General features: G+C 32.5%; 1 protein-coding gene and 1 long non-coding RNA gene across 2 annotated transcripts in view; one reads left to right on the top strand and one right to left on the bottom strand.

Moving 5' to 3' along the window:
• The window catches only part of LOC115874258 (protein KIAA0100), an 88,733-nt gene that overhangs the window by 36,025 nt on the left and 28,881 nt on the right, over positions 1–23,827 (bottom strand). Inside the window, exons 16-24 of the mRNA XM_030889359.1 lie at positions 23,518–23,640; positions 23,282–23,458; positions 21,486–21,717; positions 7,379–7,558; positions 6,898–7,098; positions 6,608–6,801; positions 2,935–3,094; positions 2,588–2,776; positions 11–204 (exon numbers count right to left, since the gene is read on the bottom strand). Of these exons, the coding sequence (XP_030745219.1) occupies positions 11–204; positions 2,588–2,776; positions 2,935–3,094; positions 6,608–6,801; positions 6,898–7,098; positions 7,379–7,558; positions 21,486–21,717; positions 23,282–23,458; positions 23,518–23,640 (1,650 nt within the window). The remainder of the gene's footprint in view (positions 1–10; positions 205–2,587; positions 2,777–2,934; positions 3,095–6,607; positions 6,802–6,897; positions 7,099–7,378; positions 7,559–21,485; positions 21,718–23,281; positions 23,459–23,517; positions 23,641–23,827) is intronic.
• LOC115874259 lies at positions 11,059–14,066 on the top strand. Its single transcript, XR_004048810.1, has 2 exons — positions 11,059–11,251; positions 13,752–14,066. It is a non-coding gene; the product is annotated as an uncharacterized LOC115874259 (long non-coding RNA).

Here is a 23,827-nt window from a genome sequence, read left to right as displayed (position 1 = left end):
ACCACTAGACCTTAGCTACTGACAAACAATATGTTTTCTCTATAGGCTGTAATCTGGAGGTTTCAATTTCCGAATCGTCTTGTAGCGCAGTCTTTAACCAAATCTCAGAGTCTGTCAATTCAGAATTCATGTATACTATTGACCATTCGGCCTTTGGTCTGTGTTTTAGTCCGTCATCTATTGCTATCAGAGATAGCGAATGTTCTAAAAATATAATATTATGTTTTAAGAACTGCTCATTATTACTGTGATATAAAAATGTACTTATCAGACATACATAAAATTTAAATCATATAATGTTCATCAGATTGGCTTGTTCCATCATATTTCATTTGTATGTTTTTTAAACAGTTTTGGATACTACTTATTATAATAATTCCATTAAAATTTCAAAATGAAATCTCTTGGCGTTTTAAAGAAATAAGACATTACGTTTTAGAGAAATAAGATATTAAAGTTTATAACGTCAAGACGAGTAGTTTCACACATCATGACTTGCCGTCAATTAGTTCACAACGGAAACAGTGATTCTTGAATTAACGTGATTTGGCATTTTATCGTTATTTAAGGTAATTTGTTGGTTTATTCTCACAAAATGTATTAGGTAGTAGATGGGTTCCATAAAGATGGTTCGGGTAATCTCCCAGACGTGAACATTTTCATGATAATAGACTATTTTAATGAAATTAAGGAATTTATTAGTTTATAAATGAAAGGAATAAAGTTACAAATATTAGTAAACTTTTTATGTTTTATTCTATTTTCTAAAGTAATCGCAAAACAATTTCCGATGCGCGTGATCAACTTTGAGTCACAAGCGATAAGCGATGCCGACAGCGCTGTCAGATTGTGATTGATTTATGAGATGATGATAAGATGACTCTTGTAATGTAAAACTGGGAAACAATATATTTGTTATATCATTTTTACGTTTTATTTTTAATTTAATAATAATTAATATTTCAGTAATTAATTTATTTATTAACAGTAGTCACTAATACTGACAGTAGCATATTTAAATTTAAGGCAGTAGCTACTCAGTACAAATCGAAATAAGTAGAAATAACTTTGAAAGTGGTACATGTGCTTACCAATCACGCTTACTTCTCTGACTGCAGTCAAGGGTAATAAAGGACATTTATTGTCACGTTCTCGTTCAAAATAGTTTATGAGAAAACTACAGGCTCTTTGCTTTAATTGTTTAAATGCTTCGGCATATTTTCGATGCACAATTTCAAGAAATGCAATACAAAAACTCGAAAATTTAGTTCTTAAAAGAACTGTTTGTGCTTAAAAGTACCATTTTTAAAAAAAATGCTATGAAAATCGGTAAAAAAACAAGAATTACTCCCAAAGATTCAACAACAACACGATATTATACAAAATAATGACTGACATTATGATAATTGTCAAAAAATAAATGACAACGTTGCTGATCGCGTCGCAATGTGACAACCATGGCGATAATAAAAATCGCTTTAAACTAATTTTTGCATCTTTAATCTAAGCAAAAAATCTGTTAAAATGTTTTGCTCTATGAAGTAAAATGAGAGCTGCTCGGTATCTTAAATCACACAAAAAATTTAAACATTTGGCCAAAATCTCATTTAGTCAGGTTTATAGGCTTTAGTGTCAATTTCAATATGATTGATGACGTGCATCGGAAAATGTTTTGCGATTACCGTATTTAAATACTAATAATAAATAATATATTTTATAGCGGTTTGTAGGTGTAGTACATGGTACAAAGAAAACAAGGTATACTCGATAGCGGCTCCAATTTCGTTAAGTCTACGCATACCACCTGTGATGTCATACGCCAGACAAAAAATATACATATTGTGCAATTTGCCCCTAATAAAAAAAGACATAAAATAGGGAAGAATTAGGACATAACCCCAAAAGTTATGTCAAATTCATGGAGCTTGATATTTGAAAAATTATTTTCACATTTATGTCATCTGTTATGTCATCTGTTTGACAATTTGAAATTGGCGCGCGGAGCTTGCCGACCAATGGTGCTGTTTATCACCTGTGACGTAATGACCAACCTGCGCAATATCATACCTTGTGGTGTAGTAAACATTATGATTATAATATGATTGTTCACAAATAAATAGAATATTATAGAAGGTGATGGTGCATGTATTGTCATATTAAAAAAAATCGTCATTTCTTTTCATTCATTCCATTCAACAAATACCAGAAACCAGTTGATATTTTTAAATAACAACAACAGAGTTTCAAATGTTATTTATTTATACCAGTATACTTTCATCTTATAAGCTAGAAAACGTTGATAAATATAGAACATCTACTCTGGATATAGCCTACAATCTGTCCAACCAGACTATAGAACAGTGACATAACAGTGTTATCTGAGATTTTAACTTATTATTATATTAAATTACGGTTCATAGTTATTTTCTCAATCTTTCAATGTCGCTTGTCAAATTCTTATTTCTTTCGTTGGACATACTCTAATAACTAATAATATTTATAAACACACTTTTTTATTGCAGTACAAACTCATTGCCATCAATTCGAAATACCTTAATAAACAAATAAACAGGAATTATAGACTTACCAGAACTGGACGATAGTCGCCCGCCAAACAATTCGCAACCTCGGTGCATCGAGAAAGACATCCAATAACAAACTTGAAACTGATGCAAACCAACGAGAAGATTAATTTTCTTGTAGTGCCGACTTAACTGAATTTTCCTCGGTCGTAAATTGTTAAAAATTTTACCTCGTTTCGTAGGTCGCGTCACACCTACAAATAATACCAGCCGATAAAACTTAATTTTATTTCTGTAATTTCAAGAGGTAATTTGTAAGTTTATTATAGACAGATATTGAAAGAATAGATTTAACAGGCAGTGAAATGACGAAAATGAAAAGAAACAAGAAAACAAAAAAAAATTCACTGACCAGATAAAATTAGTTTTAAGTTTTCTATCCATCTTAAAGTACTTCCGTAAAGTAGTAGGGTAGGGCAACTACTTGGAGATTGATTCGGTGACGGTCTAGTTTCGAGGACAATACTGAGGTTTACATTCTGCGACCGGAAAGCTCTGAACGAGTCATGAACCTAAAAATTTATAAAATTCCACTTATATCATAATTTATTACTTCGTTATTGTGGTGTATTGTATTATTAAGTAATAAATTGTAGTTTTTACTTGTGTAATGAATCAGGTAAAGTGCGTTATCGTGTGTTTGAGTATAATGACAAATGGAATCTGGAAATCCGTGTTCAGACCTAATGAACGAACATGAACGAGTATGAACAAACACAGATAAACACGAGCAAGCTTCATGATCACAAAGAAAGGCGAATAATAGGTTCATCAGTGTAACGAATCCGTTTTATTCCAATATTTATAAATCTGGCAACAGTGCCGCGATTTCAGCTCATTTGAATAATTTCACATGTTGTTTCAATTTCATCAAACAGGAGAATCCCAGGGATTCAATGTAATTACAAATTAACAAACAATAATTAAATTTATTTAATGTTATCTATAAATTAGGTTGCTTAATTTTTACCGCTAATTAATGGTTAAATTTGATACACAAATATTTTTGTTTTTGTTGTTTTGATACAGAATCAAATTTAAAGAAGGCGTCCATTCTTCTCAAAGAGACCTGGTTCAAATTAAAAAAGTGAGAGAACCGAGACTTTGAGCCTTTTTTCTACTTTTTTAATACAGAATCAAGTAAACCTAAAAGTGAATAGCCTAAAATACTAATCTGAAGGTAAGGATGTTAATCGCCTTGAGCATGCGAAACGATATAATTAATAAGGATTTTATTTTGAAGGTCTTGGGTGTTAATAGCATTGGCCGCTAAGAGGGTGGATTGAGAGGAAATAGCACGACCTAACGATTTCCCCGAGGGCCGTTTCCCGAACTGGAACACTTTGGACAGGTTCTAGTTCTCAAATCTGGTGTACCACAACGATAGCAATGGATTTTTCTGGGATTAGGACAATTACGATTTATGTGACCAGTCTTCTGGCAATTCCTACAAGTAATTTCCCTAGACAAATTATTCGAATTATTCTGTAGGCCTCAAGAGATTTCACTGACTTGGTTTTCTTCAGCAACAAAATTATAAGATGTAGACGGTTGTGGATTCTCCACTCCTACAAAAGCAAAGTCCGGTTCTACAAATTCTTGCTTCTTCCTAGACGGAGGTACGTAGCTTTCAGCACGATATTTCTTCACTTCTAACTTAAGGCATTCCGTCTCAAGTTCTTCAATCGTATTTACAACAGGAAGTTGCGTGGTATAAAATGGGGAAAAATTTCTACACAAAATATTCAGTTGAGTCTCTGGAGATAAACAATGCCTGCATACATGAAAGATAGTCAACTGTAGTCTCGGAGGTATCCTGTGTTCTTTCTAAAATTTCTTTAAAGAGTCTAGCACGATAGTCAGGTGGCTCAAACTGATTACGCAACAAATTACTCAAACCCTGCCAATCTTGAAATCTGTTATTATTTGCCCTAAACCAATTTAAAGCTTTTCGGGAGAACCAATCAATGGCCGAATCAAATAATTGTTTTTCAGTTATATTACGAGCCAAGCGCAACTCATTCACTCTTTCCAGGAAATTGTGGACTGATAGCTTTTTAATGTCGCCGGAAAATTTTAAATTCCATTTCTCAATATTTTGGTATTTTGACGGATTGACGCTATGTACAAAAGGAACAGATTGACTAGTAGAATTATGTACTTGTGAAGAATGTAATGGTATATCATCATCGGGATCTCGAAAGTGATTGCCTAACTGAGGTTCTTGTCGAGACGTAGTTTCTAAGGTATCGAGTGCTGCTCAAACATCAATCAAAAGTTCGGTTTTCTCAGATTGCTGTTTGTCGTTTAAAATTGTGTCAGGGATTCTATTTACACGGTTAAGCAGGTGGACTAGTCTAGACTGAATGGACAGAAATTTGTTTTGGACGTTCTCTTCCGATGATACTACACTAATGGACTCATTAACCTCGTCTAATAGCGTACGAATAATTATCTTTTCATCATCAAACTTTAGGTTATAAGGAGAAGATTTGAAAGCTCCAGCCTTTTCAATTTTTAATAAAGGTCGCAAGGTAGTTGTTTACTCAATTTATCGACAGTACTTTGATCATCAACAGACATACCACGAACCCTAAGCTCATGAAGTAACATTTCCTTTTTGAGATAACATATATTCATTTTAAAATCCATAATGCCGAGAAATTTAAATAAAATACAAATTTAAATATTAAATGTAAAATTTTTAAAAATAATAATGATGTTAATTATAAAGTAAAAATACGAAATATTTATTATATCAGTAATTATAAAGTTCAGTTCGGAAAGCAAACCAAGTGTTTAAGGTGTTAAATGGCAAAATAAGAATTGTCAACAAAAATAAAACAAAGAAAAAAAAAAGCAAGTAACTATCAAATTATTTTTGATACACAAATTGTTTTTGATACACAAACCAAAAATTTCGAAAATTTGGATGTCATTTGAAGTCTACAAAGAGGGCAAAACTAAAAGTGATTGCAATTTATGCAAAGAGCCCCGAAGACAAATGAAAAGAACAATTCTTCAACAAATTCCTCATTGGAACTGCTACAATGACTTTATACCACCTTCCACATCTTTATCCTCTATTATGAGTGGTTCAAAAGACAACAACTTATATTAACTTGAAGTTTGCTACAGAATGCTGATTACTGATAAAAAGTCAATCCACAAACCAACATATTTTTTAATTATAAATTACAATACTCCGTGCCGTATGTAGTGAACAACCCTGTATATCACTAAAGGCGATACGGCCGGATCAACCAGATTTAGTGGTGTCGCCGAAATTCTCTAATCTTTATTTCTAGAAAAATTATGGACGTTGTGCGCAGGGGGCGCAGAAAAATATGATTGGAAGTACTGGGTTTACACATTTACAAAAATTAATTAACACGTTTATTTTAGATGAAATAAAAAGAGAGATAAACAAAAACGTCAATCGTGAATGGGTTCACACTTCAAAAACAGAAATTACTGTGGTGCATCTAATTTGTTTAACAACTTAGCTACAGAAAATTCTGGACATTTCAATTTCATACCAATGTCTTTTTTTTGGTATGATGCCTAAAATATTGATATCGTAACTAAATAAGCAGCACGGTCTCCTGACAAGATATATGGCTGTCAAGTGCTACTTGAACAAGCTCAACCTGTATCAAGAAAGTATTTGCTGCAGACTTCCCGATAGAGATCCTGGCAGAGCAGAGCACATAATGTGTCACTGGGAGGCTCTGGATCGCAAGCGACACATTCTATTTGTGAAAACAAGGCTAGAAACAGAGAAACTATGCTCCCATCCTATGGACCAGCACAAGTTACAGGACTAAGAGAGTGGGTCCATAGAATAGCCCCTTAATATTAAGAAAAAAAGACAAGCAACACTGTAAACTTTTTTAGGCTATTCTCTTTTTAAAATCCCTCTTCAACTTTTTCCAAATGGACCAACGATTCTAGAGTAAAAATCTTATTTTGATTTTATTTTTATTAAAAACAAGTTTCTCAAACTTTACGAAAAAAAATCTTACCTGATTACTTGAATACTCGGGTATTTTATCTGGGGCACAATAAATGACATTGTGATGATCATTTGGATCGCCAAGACATACCCAGTGAAATCCAAGAATTAATTTTAAATTAGGAAGCTTAAGTAACTGCACGTCATCATATTTGGAAGCGGTCCTTACAAAAATATTCAAATCACCTTTAAATACTAATTTTGCTGAAAAAAAATTAAATTCAAATTTAAAATAAAATATTTTTATTTTAAACTGAGTAAATGAAAAGTAAAAAAGAGGAAATTAAAAGTAGACGTTACCATTAGTCCAGTCCATAATAACTTTCTCCCACGTAAGAGCCATTTCTTCTGTAGTATTGTACGGGTCCAGAGAAGCGTGTAGGAGTACCTGGAGCTTTTGAACCACCATAGTTAGACGCCCGTGCATTAACAGTCTTACTTTGTCCCAAAATGGTAGTGGTGGAGAGGGATCACGCGAAGGGGCGGATATTCTATTAAAACCTGTCATATAAAATAAATATATACTGTTAAAATAAACACTTAATTTGAAGTTAGTAAGAAAAACAACTGCTCTACTCGTGAACCCATAGAGTTAATGCAGTATGTAACACACGGGATCACAACAGATAAACTAGCTGGTAGTCAATAACATGTTTATTTTATCTGATAATGAAGATTGGTACAACTATCCGAAACGTCGTAGTTGTATGGTTCAGTAAAAATAAAAAAAATACGCAGCAGTTCTATTTCAAGATACAAAATATTATATGAAAGTCCTTACTTAAGTTGCATTGTGCTATAACTGGCTCCCAACATGGACCAAAAGCATAACTGAAGGACTCAATTTCGCAATTAAGATCGTAATAAAACTTTAAGGGTTGCATGCTCCGTGATATTTCGTAAGGCCCAAAACTTCCAAATGGTCCGCATTCGCCCATCTCGATAAGAACAGTTCTAGTAGCTGAAAATAAAGATATTACTTTAGCAATAAATGATTTTAAAATGTATTAATTAAATATGGAAGGTAAAGAAAAAAAGAAGACGTTACCACAAAACTGACGTTTACAGAGAAAACTGATATAATATAATGTTGCCTAAAGATACAAAATATTTATTACTGTATGCGTTATTATTTGGACAACGTTTTGTTATATTCAATTATAATTTAGCATGTGTTTGAAACTTTAGAACAGATTAAGTTAATTACTTAAAAATTCCTATAAAACGTAGATCGTTGATTCCTCTTCCTTACTCTTCATATATATAATATTTATTTAAATGATATACAGTGTGTCTCAAGTTTAAAACAAATGGAAAAAAATTGACATGCCTAATAATAAAAAATGATTTTGACATGTGTCATGTGGCAACTCTCTTTTTTTTGGCGGCAATTAACAGAAAAGCTCTTTAGATATGTAATAATTGGCTTAGATAATAAACTATATAGTCCCCTATGACGGTTTGTTGATATTTGATTTTTTTTAGAATTTAGAATGAGTGGGAGGGGGGTTAATCACTTCGACCTTACAGATCCATTGTGTCCCCCTTTCTTGAATCATAACTCATCATACAGTCCCAGGGCTTTGACAAAAGCCAGTATCTGGGACGGTTTTATAGAGGGTAGTTCTCCATCTCCAATATCAGTCGTACCAAAATTCATGGCACGAATTGTTGTCGTCTCGGCGCACTCAGTGATGAGGTGTACTGGTGTTTCCCCATCTTCCCCACAGAATCTGCATTCGCCGTTTCTTCTTAGTTTCAATCTACTGAGGTGTTCATTGAGGAAACAGTGTCCTGTTAAAAACCCCGTGACAATCCGAAGATTGTTCTTACTCAGACCCAGGAAGATCTGTGATTTTTCTTGATCATAAGCCCTCAGAAACTTCTTCGAGTGTCTTAGACCATTGCAAGATTTCCATTCCAGGTTACGTATGGAATCTTCCAAGTTCTTGTGATATTTGATATGCCAGGTGGTATAACTTTAATTAGCTTCGCAGATGATATTGCTATGGTTATTGTAGGTGAAAATGAAGAGAATCTAATAAATTTAGGAAATTCTGACATAGCGAGAGTAGTAACATGGATGATACAGTCCCAGAATATAGAATAAGAACATGATCTCCAGTTAGCACTACATAAGCTGTTCTACTCACAACAAGAAGAAAAATCGCCCCAATTTACTTCAACGTCTAGGAATAGATATTGCACCCTCTAAGCAATAAAATATTTGGGGGTGTGGCTAGATACAAAGTTGACTTTTGGAGAACACATAAGTAAGATAGTGGTTAAAGCGGAGAAACCCGTAGTTGCAATGTTAAATTTAATGCCGAAAATAAGAGGTCCCAGAGAGTCTAGCGTTTGGCATGGTATACAACTACTAAATGTCAGAATAGACTGGTAAAACTAAGGAGATTACAGAGGGCTTTGTGCATGAGTTTGCAGCGCCTACCAAACTATATCAGGAAAGGGCGTTGGTGTTATTGCCGAAATTGATCTCCTGATACAAGGGAGGTATGAAGTCTACAATGGTTCGACAAAAAACGGAGCCAGAGCGCAACTCATGGAAAAATGGACGGGCGGAAGGCATGGAAGGTGGACATTTACACTCATTCCGAATCTGCAAAAATGGATAACGCGATCTTATGGTGAAGTCGATTACTATATCACCCAGATATTATCAGGACACGGCTATTTTACAAAAATATTTATACTGTTACGGATTCCGTGGGTCCACTAATTTAAACTCACGATAAAATACTTAACGATTTATTTTCTCACTCTGTACACACAATTTATAGTGATTATAATACACAATTTATGCAACTACTATTACTCTAACTTTTCTGGCACCTTCGCCAATTAATTCACAATTTAAAACGCGGTATTATCAAACTTCAAACTGTGTTCAACTGCCGAGCGCGGGCTTTATATATACTCTACTGACTGTTTCTCGAACCTTCTGTGGTTTTCGATACTTTTCTGCCATCTACTAGTAAATTCTATTGTCTGATTTGCTTACTTGTCGACTTGATTAAGAGATGGCGCATAAAAATGTATTTTACTTTCTGGCGAATTCGCCAGGTTTCTCAATACACGCTGCGGTTTAGTTTGCCATATACACCTTAACAATACATTAGAAAGAAAATCGACACTCCGGACTACGACTTACTGTCAAGCTGAAGACGACGCCGAACACACTCTTTTCAATTGTTGTAGATGGTAGAAACAAAGGGAGGAGTTCTATAATAGGACGGGAAATAAATTTTGCGTGGCAGAAGTGGTAAAATGTCTAGTACGAAGTGAACAAGAATGACAGAATGCTGTGGCACTTATGAAATATATCATAACGACAAAAATTTCTGAACGTGAGACATAATGTCTTTAGAACGCCACTGTAATGAAGTAATGCGAGAGCGGATTCCGTTGCAGATGGTGAATGCTGCTGGTGAAGGTTTTTTTTTGTTGGTAAGAATCCGACACTATTCGGTAAAACACTCTTTTTTTCTGGATGTCTTATGTAAGATTTTTCCCCAACACCACACCAAAAACAAAAAATAAACTAGTCCGAGATAATTTAATGTGCTAAATCGATGAAATTCGGATTTATACGTTCTGTATTGTGTGGTTTTACTGACACTTTGTATAGTTCTTTTCCCGTAACTATACCGTGTTTTGATATTTAAACTCCAAAAAATGTTCGTTTTTTTCTAATCTAAAAGAAAAATAATATACAGGGCAATGCATTAAAGATAATGTGAGTTTTTCATCACGGATTTACTCTGTTATCCTTGGTGTTTTGGAAAATATAGGTAAGTATAAATAAAGTTCAGGTTTTTACCACTTTTCAGATATGCAGAATTTTATGCTGAATCAAATTCCGTACTAAAAATGGGGATTACAATTTCAAAACAAACCCTTGTAACTTCATCATTACTTTTTTTTCGGGCACCCTGTATGTGGAATGAGTGGGAGGGGGGGGGGGGTAATCACCGCGACCTTAAGGCAACCTTAAAGATCTATTGTGCCCCCGATACCCTGTATTTAAAAACTAATTTTAGTGTATGCACTTTTATACACCATGCAACAATTTTATTAAACTTTATTTCTTATCTATGTCAACGACCGACGCGACGATGATATTGGACTTCCTCGCACTAGTAGGCCACCCGGTATAATGCTTTTAAGGGCACAAATATGTAAAAAATGTAGGTAACATTACAACTCTATTAAAAAATAGTATTAACATATTAATATTTATAAAGTCTATAGATATTAATTTAACAAAATAAAACCGAACCAAATCGGAAAAGATCATTAATTTTATATTAGGTCTGATATAGTTATGAAAGAATAATAATGTAATTTTTATTCGTAATAAACCATAATAACAATAGTCATTGTAGGAATATAAATATTTCCTGTCCATTTTTAGGAGTTTAATTACTTACGATTGAAATGATATGTTTATTGTCCCTACCGCTGTGTTATTAAATGCCGCCTTATTCCACTGCATTGTCAAGATTCTTGTTTGAATGCATTTGTCGCAAAAATGATAAAATTACGAAATATATACACGATTTTACTGGTTGTAGATATAATTTGTACTATCGTCGACCAATGCCTTTCCGACCCGATTAACAGTGAAAATACCAGGGTAAGATACATATTATTTTCTGCGTTAAATAAATTAAAAATAAAAATCTAACATTAACAAAATAGCATGTGCATGTTCTTGTTAATACAATGTCACAGATATATGTGCTGGAAAGTTGAGAGTATCTCTTTTCAACGCAAATATATGCCCTTAAATATGATATACTATGCCTATATTATAAAAAAGACTTCTTTTATGCCTTAGCATTGTAAGTCCATCTTTTATACGCAAGTTTCCCAATACATATCTTGAATATACTGTAAATAAGGTGTATAAAATTTCTTAAAATATATACAGGTTCGCCTCTCCCATACGAAGCGGAGACTGTAAGGAAAACGACAGTTTGCATGAAAATTAAATTTTGTGAGCATTCGACGTAGGTTAATTAAAAGAATTTTTTAAAAATTAAATGTACAGGGTTGTTCATCACATACGGCACGGAGTATTGTGGCTAAATGATTAGATTCTTTCAAATTGTAAGTTTGGGGTTCGTTGAAGAACTATTAGAGCTATAATTTAAAATAGTTTTACAAGATACAGAGTGTCCCAAATATGTAAAAAATATTATAGTTGTATTTTTTTAAATGGAACACCCTGTATATTATTCTATTTTTAGATTCTGCAATTGAAATAAAGGTAAATTTGATTAAGGTTTATCACACTTAAACCTTACCCTTTTTGAAATATTTTCAATTTTGTGAAATTGCGGTAAAAAATGTTAGGCTTCGTTTCTGCAAGGGTATCAAAGTTTTTAATACCAAATATTTATTAAGATTATTTATTGATCAGATATTGTGTTGTAATAATAAAAATTATACCACTTTATACAGAGTGTCCAAAAATTTATATTAAATAATTACTAGATTTAAACTTTTAAATTAAACATTCGGCAAAACTTTTAAATTAAACATTCACGTAAAATATTTAAATTAAAATTAAAATTTTAATTTAAATATTTTACGTAAATGAGATGCACAACTTAATTGACACAAAATTAATTATCTATCAAATTGTATTATACCATTATTACCTTCAAGTTTTCGTAGAAAATGCATTTTCATATAATTTAGACCTTATTTATCACAATGGAATTTTGACATTTTTTATTTTTTAAAGCAACATACGTACAAAATTTACAGGTGGTAAAAATATTAATATTGCAATACCACTTGTTTATAAAAAGAAAGCTATTTAAATCTTTGTAAAATAGTAATAATAAAGCATTCGTCCAAAAATGAAATAAAATTTATAAGGTGTTACTTTTTACCAAACTGTCTAATACACATACAAAATTCAGTTTTTTAGTATTTGGAGCAATTATTATTAATCAACAAAAACAGTCAATTGATGTAGTTTCAATACTGTGATCATATGAATTGGTCCTCTTTAGCTAAAAATATTTAAACATTTTATTTTATATTTTAATGAAATAAGTGAACTATATCGACAATATTAGTATCTGTACTCTTTGAAAATTTGTTATATCTTTAAAATTAATCTAAAATGTCAATATTCCATGGGTACAGTGATAAATGAGGTCTAAATTATAAGAAAATGTATTTTCTACGAAAACTTGAAGAGATAGGTAAAAAATGGTGTAATACAATTTAATAGGCAATTAAATTGTGCATCTGATTCTCGTAAAATATACAGGGTGTTCCATTTAAATTAAACAGGTTATTGCCGTTTAAAACTAGTAATAATTTAATATAAATTTTTGGTCACTCTGAATAAGGTAGTATTTTGTTTATTATTGCAACACAATATCTGATCAATAAATAAACTTCAGTAAATATTTAGTATTTAAAACTTTGATTCCTTTGGAGAAATGAAGCTTTAAAATTTTTACTGCAATTTCACAAAATTAAAAATATTTCAAAAACAGTAAGGTTTAAATGTGATAAATCTTAATCAAATTTACCTTTATTTTAATTTATTTTAATCGTAGAAACTAAAAATGTAATAATATACAGGGTGTTCCTTTTAAAAAAAAACAAATTTGATATTTTTTATTTATTTCGGACACTGTATCTTGTAAAAAATATTTTTAAATTGTGTAATAGTCCTTCAACGAACCCAAAACTTATAATTTGTAAAACTCTAATCGTTTAGCTACAATACTCCGTATGTGGTGAACAATCTCGTATATTTAAGTTTCAATGCGGGTATAAGGTTTATATTTTATGAAAACTTGTGATATTGAAAATTGGTTATCAGATTTCCATATGTAAAAAGGTACTCTTATAAATTAATTATTGTTGTGTATGTAAATGGTAGTAGGAAGAAATTTCAAATTAATCCCGAACTACTGTGTTACTACAAAAATTATTATTGTTGTATTTTTGCATGTTAACCAATATTAATAAATATCCACAGACGTATTTGTAACAGAGAAATTGCATCGTCAGTACTTAATAACAGATTAATTTAATTTACTAATGGTAAGAAATATCGTTACGTATACAAAATAAATATCCTCGATTAAACTAAATTATTTTAGGTTTATAGAGCTGCAATCCCACAATTCCCATCGATACCCTCAGTTCCACCTGTGAACCAAGCGGATATAATTTTAAAGGCGCTACAAGAAGCTATGAAGGTGCTTCAACAAATGCCGAGACCGGCATAACGCTCGATGAACTGTCAATTTGTCTTTCAACAAATCGATCGATTCAAGATAAACAGAACAATAAAAATATTACTTATGCATTGGTAATTTAAGTTTATTATGTTGTGTTAAATAATACAAATATAAAATTATTTACAGCAATGTAATACTATGAATGTAAAATAAAATATCATTTTAAATACCAAACAAATCTTATGTTTTTTCTATGCCTATTAAAAACGGATTAATATATAGGGTGATTCACGGCCATGGCACGTTAGACGTTTATGGAGAACCGGTGATAGGATTTTTTTGAAAATTTGGATTTTTGCATAAAGGCACCTGCTTTATCTTTCTAAAATACTTTCAGCATAACAGTGTTGCCGAATCATTCGAAAAGTGGTAGCATCTTTCTTATTTTAAATGGAACACCCAGTATATTATTACATTTTTGGAAGCTACTTTCATATCTCATATAATGTTTCTATTATACTAACCTATATCTATCTCTAATATAGTTTTTAGGATAAAAATAAACATGTTTATGAACTTGGAAGTTGGAACATTATTTTTCACAATTAGTTACTCATTTTACTACAGCTGTAATAGATTATATTTAGCTTAGATATATTGTCTTCATTTTAGTAGTATACATAAAAGTTTAATAAGAAATTTTTTTTTTTCGATCATACGGTATATTATTAATATCAACTATTAGATATCACTAAAGAGCGAAAATTAAGAGATATATTTTATAAGTACACATTTTAACTCTTAAGCAGCAGTATTTATAATATCGGAAATTCAAATAATTCGTTTTCTGACAGATGAAAATAAATTGTCTCACTGTTGACACTTTAGCTTACTTCGGGTTTCTCTTATTACCGATTCTGAACCGTCCTAGAACTGTGATGCGTATGCGCAGAAGGAAATATGAAGACATTTTTTCATTTGCGCATGCGCAGCAGAGTTCTAGGACGGTTCAGAATCGGTAATAATAAGAACCCGAACAAAGCTTTTATGTCAAAGGAAGCTTGATAAAATCAAGAAAAATATACGTTTTCAAACTAAATCTTAAATAACTTAAAAACGATTTATTTTAGGGACATGTTTATTTAAAAAGTAACGAATTGAAAAACCTTTTCACTAGTGAAATAAAAAAGTGGGTTTCCATTTAAAAAAAATAATGATTTATGATAATTTTTTAATCGCTCAATTCCATGACAGCTACCGCCATTATTATATGACATTTGAACAATTTAATTTTTGAAATAGATAGCCACATGTCTTCTCAGTCACGGTGGCCGTGGGAATCACTAAATATGATTTTTCGGCTATACAATTTTTTTTGACAGGTTTTTCGTCCAAAAATTTTAAATATATTTTTTTCTCAAAAATGGTTAATATTAGGTATAGGTGAGTGACATCAATATCCATTGAATTTTACAGAGAATTTAAGTATGTAATAAAAAATGGGGGCACCCATTTAAAATAAGAAAGTTGCTGTCAACTTCCAGTATTTCTGGAAGTGCCGCCATATTGAAAATATTTTTAATCGATATTAACAATGATGTTGAAAAAAATCTCCGATCTAGATATTGTGGTTCTCTAGAAACTGTTCGGCAAAAAAAATGCACGCTCAGCCTGGGACACCCAGTATATCGTAAAAAAATCCGGGATATTATAATAAAATTATAGTATATAATAAGAAAATATAATACAATATTATTGTAGGGATTGTATGCTATACAAGAATCCCAAAATTTGTCGTTCATGGACGACATTATGTCAACCGCTATGGACTGGATCTTTAACCTTGTGGGCATCATAATGGATACTTTGGATTCATTTGGTTTAGGAAAATAAGAATAAATAATTGTTAATTAATTACAGTAGAATAAAATTAAATTAAAAAAAAATGCCTTTTAATTATTACTCATTCAAAATAAGCCTAGAAAAATATTACCATAGTTAAAACAAACACCTGCATCAAGAGTTAAACATATATTACTCATATCTTAACCAAAAAAACTCAAATCGCGTCCCAAAATTAAAAGATTGCCTACATAGAAAATGCGTACCAAATATCACAAATATATCTACAATAAAGTAACAGATGTCTTAAACAAATCTGAAAACTTTATAATCCTGTATCTCAAAAGTTAAATCGTTTAAGACATATACGTTCATACGAAGTTTATTTTAATAATAAAATATGAACAATAATAGAATCTTTACCAATCCAAGTATGGAAAACAATTTGGCAACGTTTCAACAATATGGCAACCACTCATAAAACGCTCCAATGCAGGTATACTTAGTGGACAACCTCATGCTTGACTGCACCCAACTAATTCACGGGTGAATGCTAGGGTGTTTCGTTTGCGTTTAATATCTCATGAAGGAGGCCAAAATCGACAAAAAATCAAGATACAACTTTTAATCGGCATTAAACTGCTTACACTATTTCGCTAACAAGAGAAAAAAAGTCAGTGGCCTACATGCTTTTTTAGAAAAAAATATCCCAGTGATAACCCATATGCACGTTCCTGGTAAATATAATAATAATAATAATAATTAATAATAAACTGGACACAGAATTAGAAGAACTAAACAGGTTAACAAGAACAACATGTAACAAGTACCGAATACACCATATACACGCGGCAACAGAAAGATTTACACTAAAAAGAAAAGAAGGAGGAAGGGGATTTATGGATCTAAAGAACATGAACTACAAGCAAATACACACACTCAGAGAATATTTCAGAGAGAAAGCAGTTACCAGCCCACTACACTGAAGCATTGTTAACCTAACAACATCAGGTACACCGTTACAATTCAACAATGAAGCATTCATACCAGCTGATGCAATTACAACAACAAACACTAAAATTGAAAAATGGAAATCCAAAGCCCTACATGGAAAACATGCAAACCAACTAACACAACCACACATTGACATAGCAACATCCAATGCATGGCTTACTCAAGATAACCTGTTTGGAGAAACCGAGGGTTTCATAATAGCAATCCAGGACCAGATCATCGCCACACGTAATTACCAGAAATACATAATCAAAGACCCCAAAACACCTACAGACAAATGCAGACTATGTCACACACAAACCGAAACAATAGAACACATAACCGGGGGATGCCCTATACTTGCTTCCAGACAATATACCCAAAGACACGACGATGTTTGCAGAATAATCCATCAGGAAATAGCAAAGAAATATTCACTCATCTGCTACCATACACCATACTACAAATATCAAGCAGCTAACGTTCTAGAAAATAAGACAGCCAAGCTCTACTGGAACCGGGATATAATCACAGACAAAACCACACCACACAACAAACCAGACATCACGCTCATCCACAAACCAACCAAAACGACATACTTAATAGAGATATCCATACCAAATTCACAAAATGTCAAGAAGAAACACACTGAAAAAATTGAAAAATATATACCTCTAGCAGAAGAAATAAGGCAGATGTGGCACCAGGACATTGTAAAAATTATACCAATAATAGTGTCATCAACAGGACTGATCCCAAGATCATTACATGATAGTCTGAAAGGCCTTGAACTTGCACCAAAACTTTATATACCCATTCAAAAAACAGTTATCCTCCACACATGTAATATTACACGACAAGTCTTAAATACACAGTAAAAAGCGTTGACGCTTGACTTAAGTCCGCGACTACGTTAAATACCGGAAAGCCCGAGATTCAAGAACATAATAATAAAATGTCTTTATTTTAATAATCCTCGGCGAAGTTCAGTAAATAACTGCTTAGTTAACCGAGTACCATTACAGTATAACCTAACAAATAATATCAATATCTAGTACCTTATCTTAAATTAATATATCAAATGTATAAATATAATAACAAAAAAAACAATGAAAAATACAAAAAAATATAAAGCATTAACAAAACTATTAGTGTAACACATAAAGCACACATAGAGAACAATTAATACTTATAAGTACATTATGCAATAACATAAGGCATCAGGCATGTATTGGTGTTGATGAAGAGAGAGCCAAGGAGAGACATAGTTGGCTGGTTTCAAAAAGTATATTCAACTCACATTATGGAATAATAAATCTCTGAACCCCGATCTAAATGAACCGAGGGACTTAGCTATTAAAGCACTTGACAGGGAATTATATAACGAGACCGCAGAATACGTAAATGATCGTCGATATAAAGAGGTCTTATATTGAGGTAGATATAACTGATTAATATTTCGAGTGTCTCTGCTCTGAACAGTTTGGCGCAGTTTTAATTTAGATTTTAAATATAATGGTGTCTGTAATTTAATTAGATTGTGTACAAAGGTAGCCAAATGCAGTCTACGGCGTTCATACATATTAAGCCACTTCGATTCTTTAAGCCAAGGTGAGATATGCTCCCCTCTATCCAGAGAACAAATAAAATGTACACATGAATTTTGAATCTTCTGTATTCTGGAAGAGGAGTGCACATCAAGACAAGGTCCATAGACAATGTCAGCATAGTTGGCATGGCTAAGAACCAAACTGTCACATAGGCTACGTTTCAATGCTTGACTCATAATTTTTTTATTCCTATACAATCCCCTCAATGCTGTATAACTTTTCTGCACAATCGAATTGACATGATTTCGGAATCTCAAATCACAATCTAGAACCAAACCCAAATTCTTGACAGTTTTTAATGGATGGATTATTTCGTTATTCAGTTTAACAGGTAATCCCTTTGCTAAGGGTACCTTACCAAAACAAATCATTTGAGTTTTGCCAAGATTCAACTGAAGACCATGATTCAATGAGTATTTACTTATTTTCTCAAGAGCAGAATTAATATTATTGTAAACAGCTGCTGCATTTTCAGCAGTGTAAGTTGCATATATTTGCGTGTCATCGGCAAATTGATGCAGTTGCAATCCACAACATTATTTTTCAAATCAGCGGTGTAAATAAGGAACAAGAGTGGTCCCAAAATGGAACCCTGAGGTACACCCCTAGAAAGCGGTAAAGCATCCGACTGAGCCTCATCGAGAACTACACACTGGCATCTATTAGACAAATAACTGCCAACCAATTCCACAACATTTTCCGAAAACCCGTAATAATGAAGCTTTGCCAGTAAAAGGTCATGCCCCAAGGTGTCAAATGCCTTAGTATAATCTAATAGAAGCAGACTTGCACCCTTACCTGTATCTAATTCTGTTAATATATCATCCAAAACTTTAGCTAAAACGGCAGAAGTACCATATTTACTCCTGAATCCTGACTGGCAATCAGGGATCAAATTATGTTTAGTTAAATGATTTAAAACTTGACTATATACCAACTTTTTCAATATCTTTGATAAAACTGGCAATTTACTTATAGGTCGAATGTCTTTTAAACTTGTAGGATTGGAAATTTTTGGCAAGGGCATGATCATTGCATTTCTCTAACTAATCGGAAAATAGCTATTATTTAAACAGCAATTGTAAATATGAGCAAGGTAGGGGGCAATATAAGGACAGCACAATTTAACCATTAATAGAGATATACCATCGCAGCCTGCTGCATTGGATATAATGCTAGCAAGGGCATCAAGCAGATCTGCAATATGTCGATACTTTATATATACTATATATATATACTATACTGCAATATGTCGATACTTTTTTGGCTTTAAAATATGTCGCATTTATATTTACTTTTACCCTCAAAATTTCATTCGAAACGCTAAAAGTACTTGGAAGAAAATTATAATAAATCGAAAAAATATTAAGACTTCAACGCCCTGTAGCAACGAACGGGCCCGTATTCTGTAACTTTGAAAACGCTAAGCGCTTTTAGACGCTCAGCGTATATTACGTTAATTTTCGCTGAGCGCGCACTTAACTAACAATTTTGGTATTCTCGTCTGACGCGCATAGCGTCTCTACTGATTGCGCTAAGCGCTTTGAAAACGGTTGCCTTAAAGGATCGTTTTGCTTGTCGAACTGTCAGTGAAAATCGAAAAAATTGTGGTTTTGTGCGTTATCTTGCTCTTTAGTGAAAATTACTACAATTCCTCAATAAGTAATTGATAATTTACGACTTGGCAGCTATAAATATTGTTCAAAACATCGAAAATGCTGAGAAGCGTCTTCAACACTTCCCTCGTATAATAAGAATAATGACATATCCATAGAAAAATAGCTTGACATAACTTAACAATAGGTTGTGAAATTCACGTAACATTGATATTTTTCATTGTTATATCCGTCAGTTATCAACTTTTGACTATTACCTACATTAGAAATTGTGATGTTGCCAATATGTGTTCAACGCGTATCCAGAACACGATTCGCATGGCAACGAGAATACCAAAATCGACTGACTTGCGTTTCGCTGATCGAATACTTGTGCTCACCGCTTTGAAAACGTAACGTTTTGATGTCAAAGTTACAGAATACGGGCCCAGCGGACCTATGTTGATATAAAAAATAAATCTTATTTTTACATGAGGAATCTCTCCACAAGAGATAGCACCTGTTTTTTGAAACACTCTGTATAAGAAGCTCAGTAGTTTTAGGATTTATATTAGTTCACACTTGATAACGGTCGTGATACTTCTGACCGAAACCTTGTGTAAGCAAAATAAATAAAGACAATGGAAGTCCGAAATTCTATTACTTTCAATACTGAATCATTGTCTACCATATTTAAAGTAATACACCGGGTGCATCTCAAAAGTGGCTTGGTTGAAAATAAAATTGGAAAAAAAGAAGTTAGCGGAGTGAATAAATTAAATATTAATAATTAATGACATAAATTACGATTGATTGACGTATTCAATTCTTTTCGGGCACTTTCTGTTTCCCCGGAAATGAGTACAACTTTTGATTTTTAAAATGCACCCTCGGTATTTTTTTACTTTATTCGATAGAAAATAAAACTCTGAATAGAATGACATATCGTAGGTACAACTTTTGACATTTTCGTTTAAAACAACATTGTATTTTAACTTTCAATCTAGAGTGCCATGACATTTTTAAATAAAATAGGAATTAAAGTAGTAATTAATTGGAAAAATAGATTTAATCGTCTGATGTTTTTAGTGTCTTGACCTGGCCAGTCAAAAGATGCCCAAATCGTATTTTTAATCATACCTCAATTTTTTCAAATGGAATGAAGCTGGCTCATTAGCACATTTGGAAAAAGCATTTTATTACGAATTATTTGGCACCACACACTTGGTATTTCGAGTCAAATTGTCATTACAAATCGCATGTTGCAATTTCAAATAAACATATTCGAAAACGTCAAACTTTGGCATATGATATGTCATTTTCTATTGAATAAAGTAAAAAATGCCGAGGATGCTATTTAAAAATCAAAAGTTGTAGTCATTTCCGGTGAAACAGGAAGTGACCGAAAACAATTGAATACGTCAATCAATCCTAATTTATGTCTTATACTAACATACCAAATCTCGATTTTTTACCTAAGAAAATAAAAAAGTTATAGGGGTCAGCCACTTTTGAGACGCACTCGGTATTGACTGTTTAACAAAAAAACTGTTATTTAGAAATAACAGCCTGGCCCACCTCTGCTTTCTGCTTCAATGACATTTCGTCCTTACCTCTTTTTGGCGCGACTTGTTCCGCTCCTACCAGTTGACCGCAAAGACACATTTTCTTGATTTCCAGCAGCGGTTGGGGAAAATCTCTAAGCTGAAAATTCCATTCCTCGCAGCGGAGGTTTATATGCTTGCACCATAAAGTGGAGAATTCCATACCTTCCTCCGGCCATGGACTGTCTGGATCCATTTCCTGCATTTTATCGAGCGGTTGTAACAGGAAATCGCTCATAACCTGATAAAAACATAATTATACAGCGACTCTCCGGAAATTATTCGAAACGAAAAAAGCTTCATAATCGTGTTTCTGGGGTCGAAATATACTACCCCTAAAAATATTTGCACTTATTCAAGACTCACCCTGTATTTCAAGATATTTGAGATAGATGCTACAAGATGTTCTAAATATATTTATAAATTTTGACTATTTAAAATACAAAAGTTTTAAAATTTTTAAATAGTACACCCTCTATATTATTATTTTTTCTGACAGATTTTTTCAAATCTCTTTAACTTTTGTTAAGTATGTCATATACCTATTTTTAATAGTTTGCGATTTATTCCGATTTTTGCTATTTTACCCATATTTTTACATATTACGCTATAACGTCATAAGCTTTATTCGGGTTCGTTTTTGAGAACTGTCCTAGAATCGTTCTGAGAATGCGCAGAACTACATGCGCAGTGGTTAAATTCAAGAACCGTTCTCGGACTTTTTTAGGTTTTCGAACTATAAAACCCGAACGCTAACCTTATCTCTGACAAATTTTGACATCGCATAAATATTTAGTTGGAGTCTTTGATGAGGTGTAAAAACCTACTATTCTAAAACGATTCTTGCTTCAAAGAGGAGATCGATTAGAACTGTTTTTGTCTAGTTCTAGAACTTTCTGCGTTATACCCGAACACCAAATTTTTTAGTCCAAAAACAGTTATTTCCTACTGCGCATGCGCATCACCTTTCTAGAACGGTTCAGAATCGATTCTAAAAAACGCGAAGTTCTCTATAGTTGCCATGACAAAAAGTAATAATTATCAAACTCTGACATGTCTCTTCAGCAAATTATGAATAAAAATTTAATTTTAGTTTAATTTGTTGTAATAAGTGTAGGTGGTAGAGATAATAGTTGCAGATTTTCCTGAAAATGAATTATTAATTGCAAAACCTCTAACGAGGGGTAGAGGACCTCACAACCTTTTCAAATGTTTATTTCAAAAAATAATTTTGTTTAAAAATGGGCCAACATGTTTCGGGAATCAGTTACTTCCCATCATCAGGCCCAGAAAGACAAAAGTCACGCCAAAAAGATAATTAGATTGTAAAAACTGTACTCGTTGTAATTGCAATTAATCCACTTTTATTTTTTCCCCTTTTATTCATCAATAAAAGCTTATACAATAGTTTTCAACACAGTGAGATGAAACGCCTATTTAAAAATAAACATATTTCTTTAAATTCAAAACATTCATTTTTAAGACTCATTTTTACCTCAAGGCAAGAATTTTGTATTTAGTAATAAATAATTATTATATTACACATTATATTATAAATCAAAATTTAAATTAAAATTATATTTTACGATTGTTGATACAAAAACAGCACGCCACTTTTAGATCGAAAAGACGAAAATGCACACGAAATTCTACAGCGTTGTCATAGTTATGCACCCATCTCTTTTTAACTTATACATATAAAAGTGTTAAGTATGTGCGATTGTAAACAGATAGTGTTTTATGAATGGAGTGTTGTGTCTACCCTTCAGTTAGATGTCTTTGGTTTTAATACCCTATTCTCTCACCATTAGTTCCACATCAGCCATACTCCAAGCAAAAAGCCGAGTGCGCTGCGGAGCTGCCTTATACATAAGCTTGGACCTCTGCACGTAAATATCTGAATTTTTTATTTTTAAATTCGCCCACAGTTCATCTACTTTTCCAGCGGGCATATGAATATAAGTTTTCAGTAGTTGGGTAATCTAAAAATGAAACGTTAACAATTAGAATATTTTATTTAATACATAACAAAGGCACTTACTTTTTCTTTTAACATTTTTTGCCTTTTTAGACTCTCACTATATTCGTCCACTAATAACTCAAAATTGTCCCTAAGTTTAACCTCAAAAGGATCATCACTCATTTCAAATAAAAACTCTTTTATCTAAAATTAAAACACAAATTTCATAATAGTAGCCCAAGAGAAAAACTATTTATGCGTCTATTTCTTTTGGTTAGTTATAATGTATCATGAAATTTCTTCTTTTTTCTATTTCATGAAACATTCATGAAATAGATATCCACTTCGCGAACTGGTTAGGTTTCAGTTCGCGAAGTGGATATCCATTTCA

Source organism: Sitophilus oryzae, unplaced genomic scaffold (genome assembly GCF_002938485.1).
Source record: "Sitophilus oryzae breed Bouriz unplaced genomic scaffold, Soryzae_2.0 scaffold_125_pilon_pilon, whole genome shotgun sequence".
NCBI classification, from domain to species: Eukaryota; Metazoa; Arthropoda; class Insecta; order Coleoptera; family Curculionidae; genus Sitophilus; species Sitophilus oryzae.
Note: the sequence above shows the minus strand (reverse complement) of the source record. Positions and strands in the feature narration are given on the sequence as shown.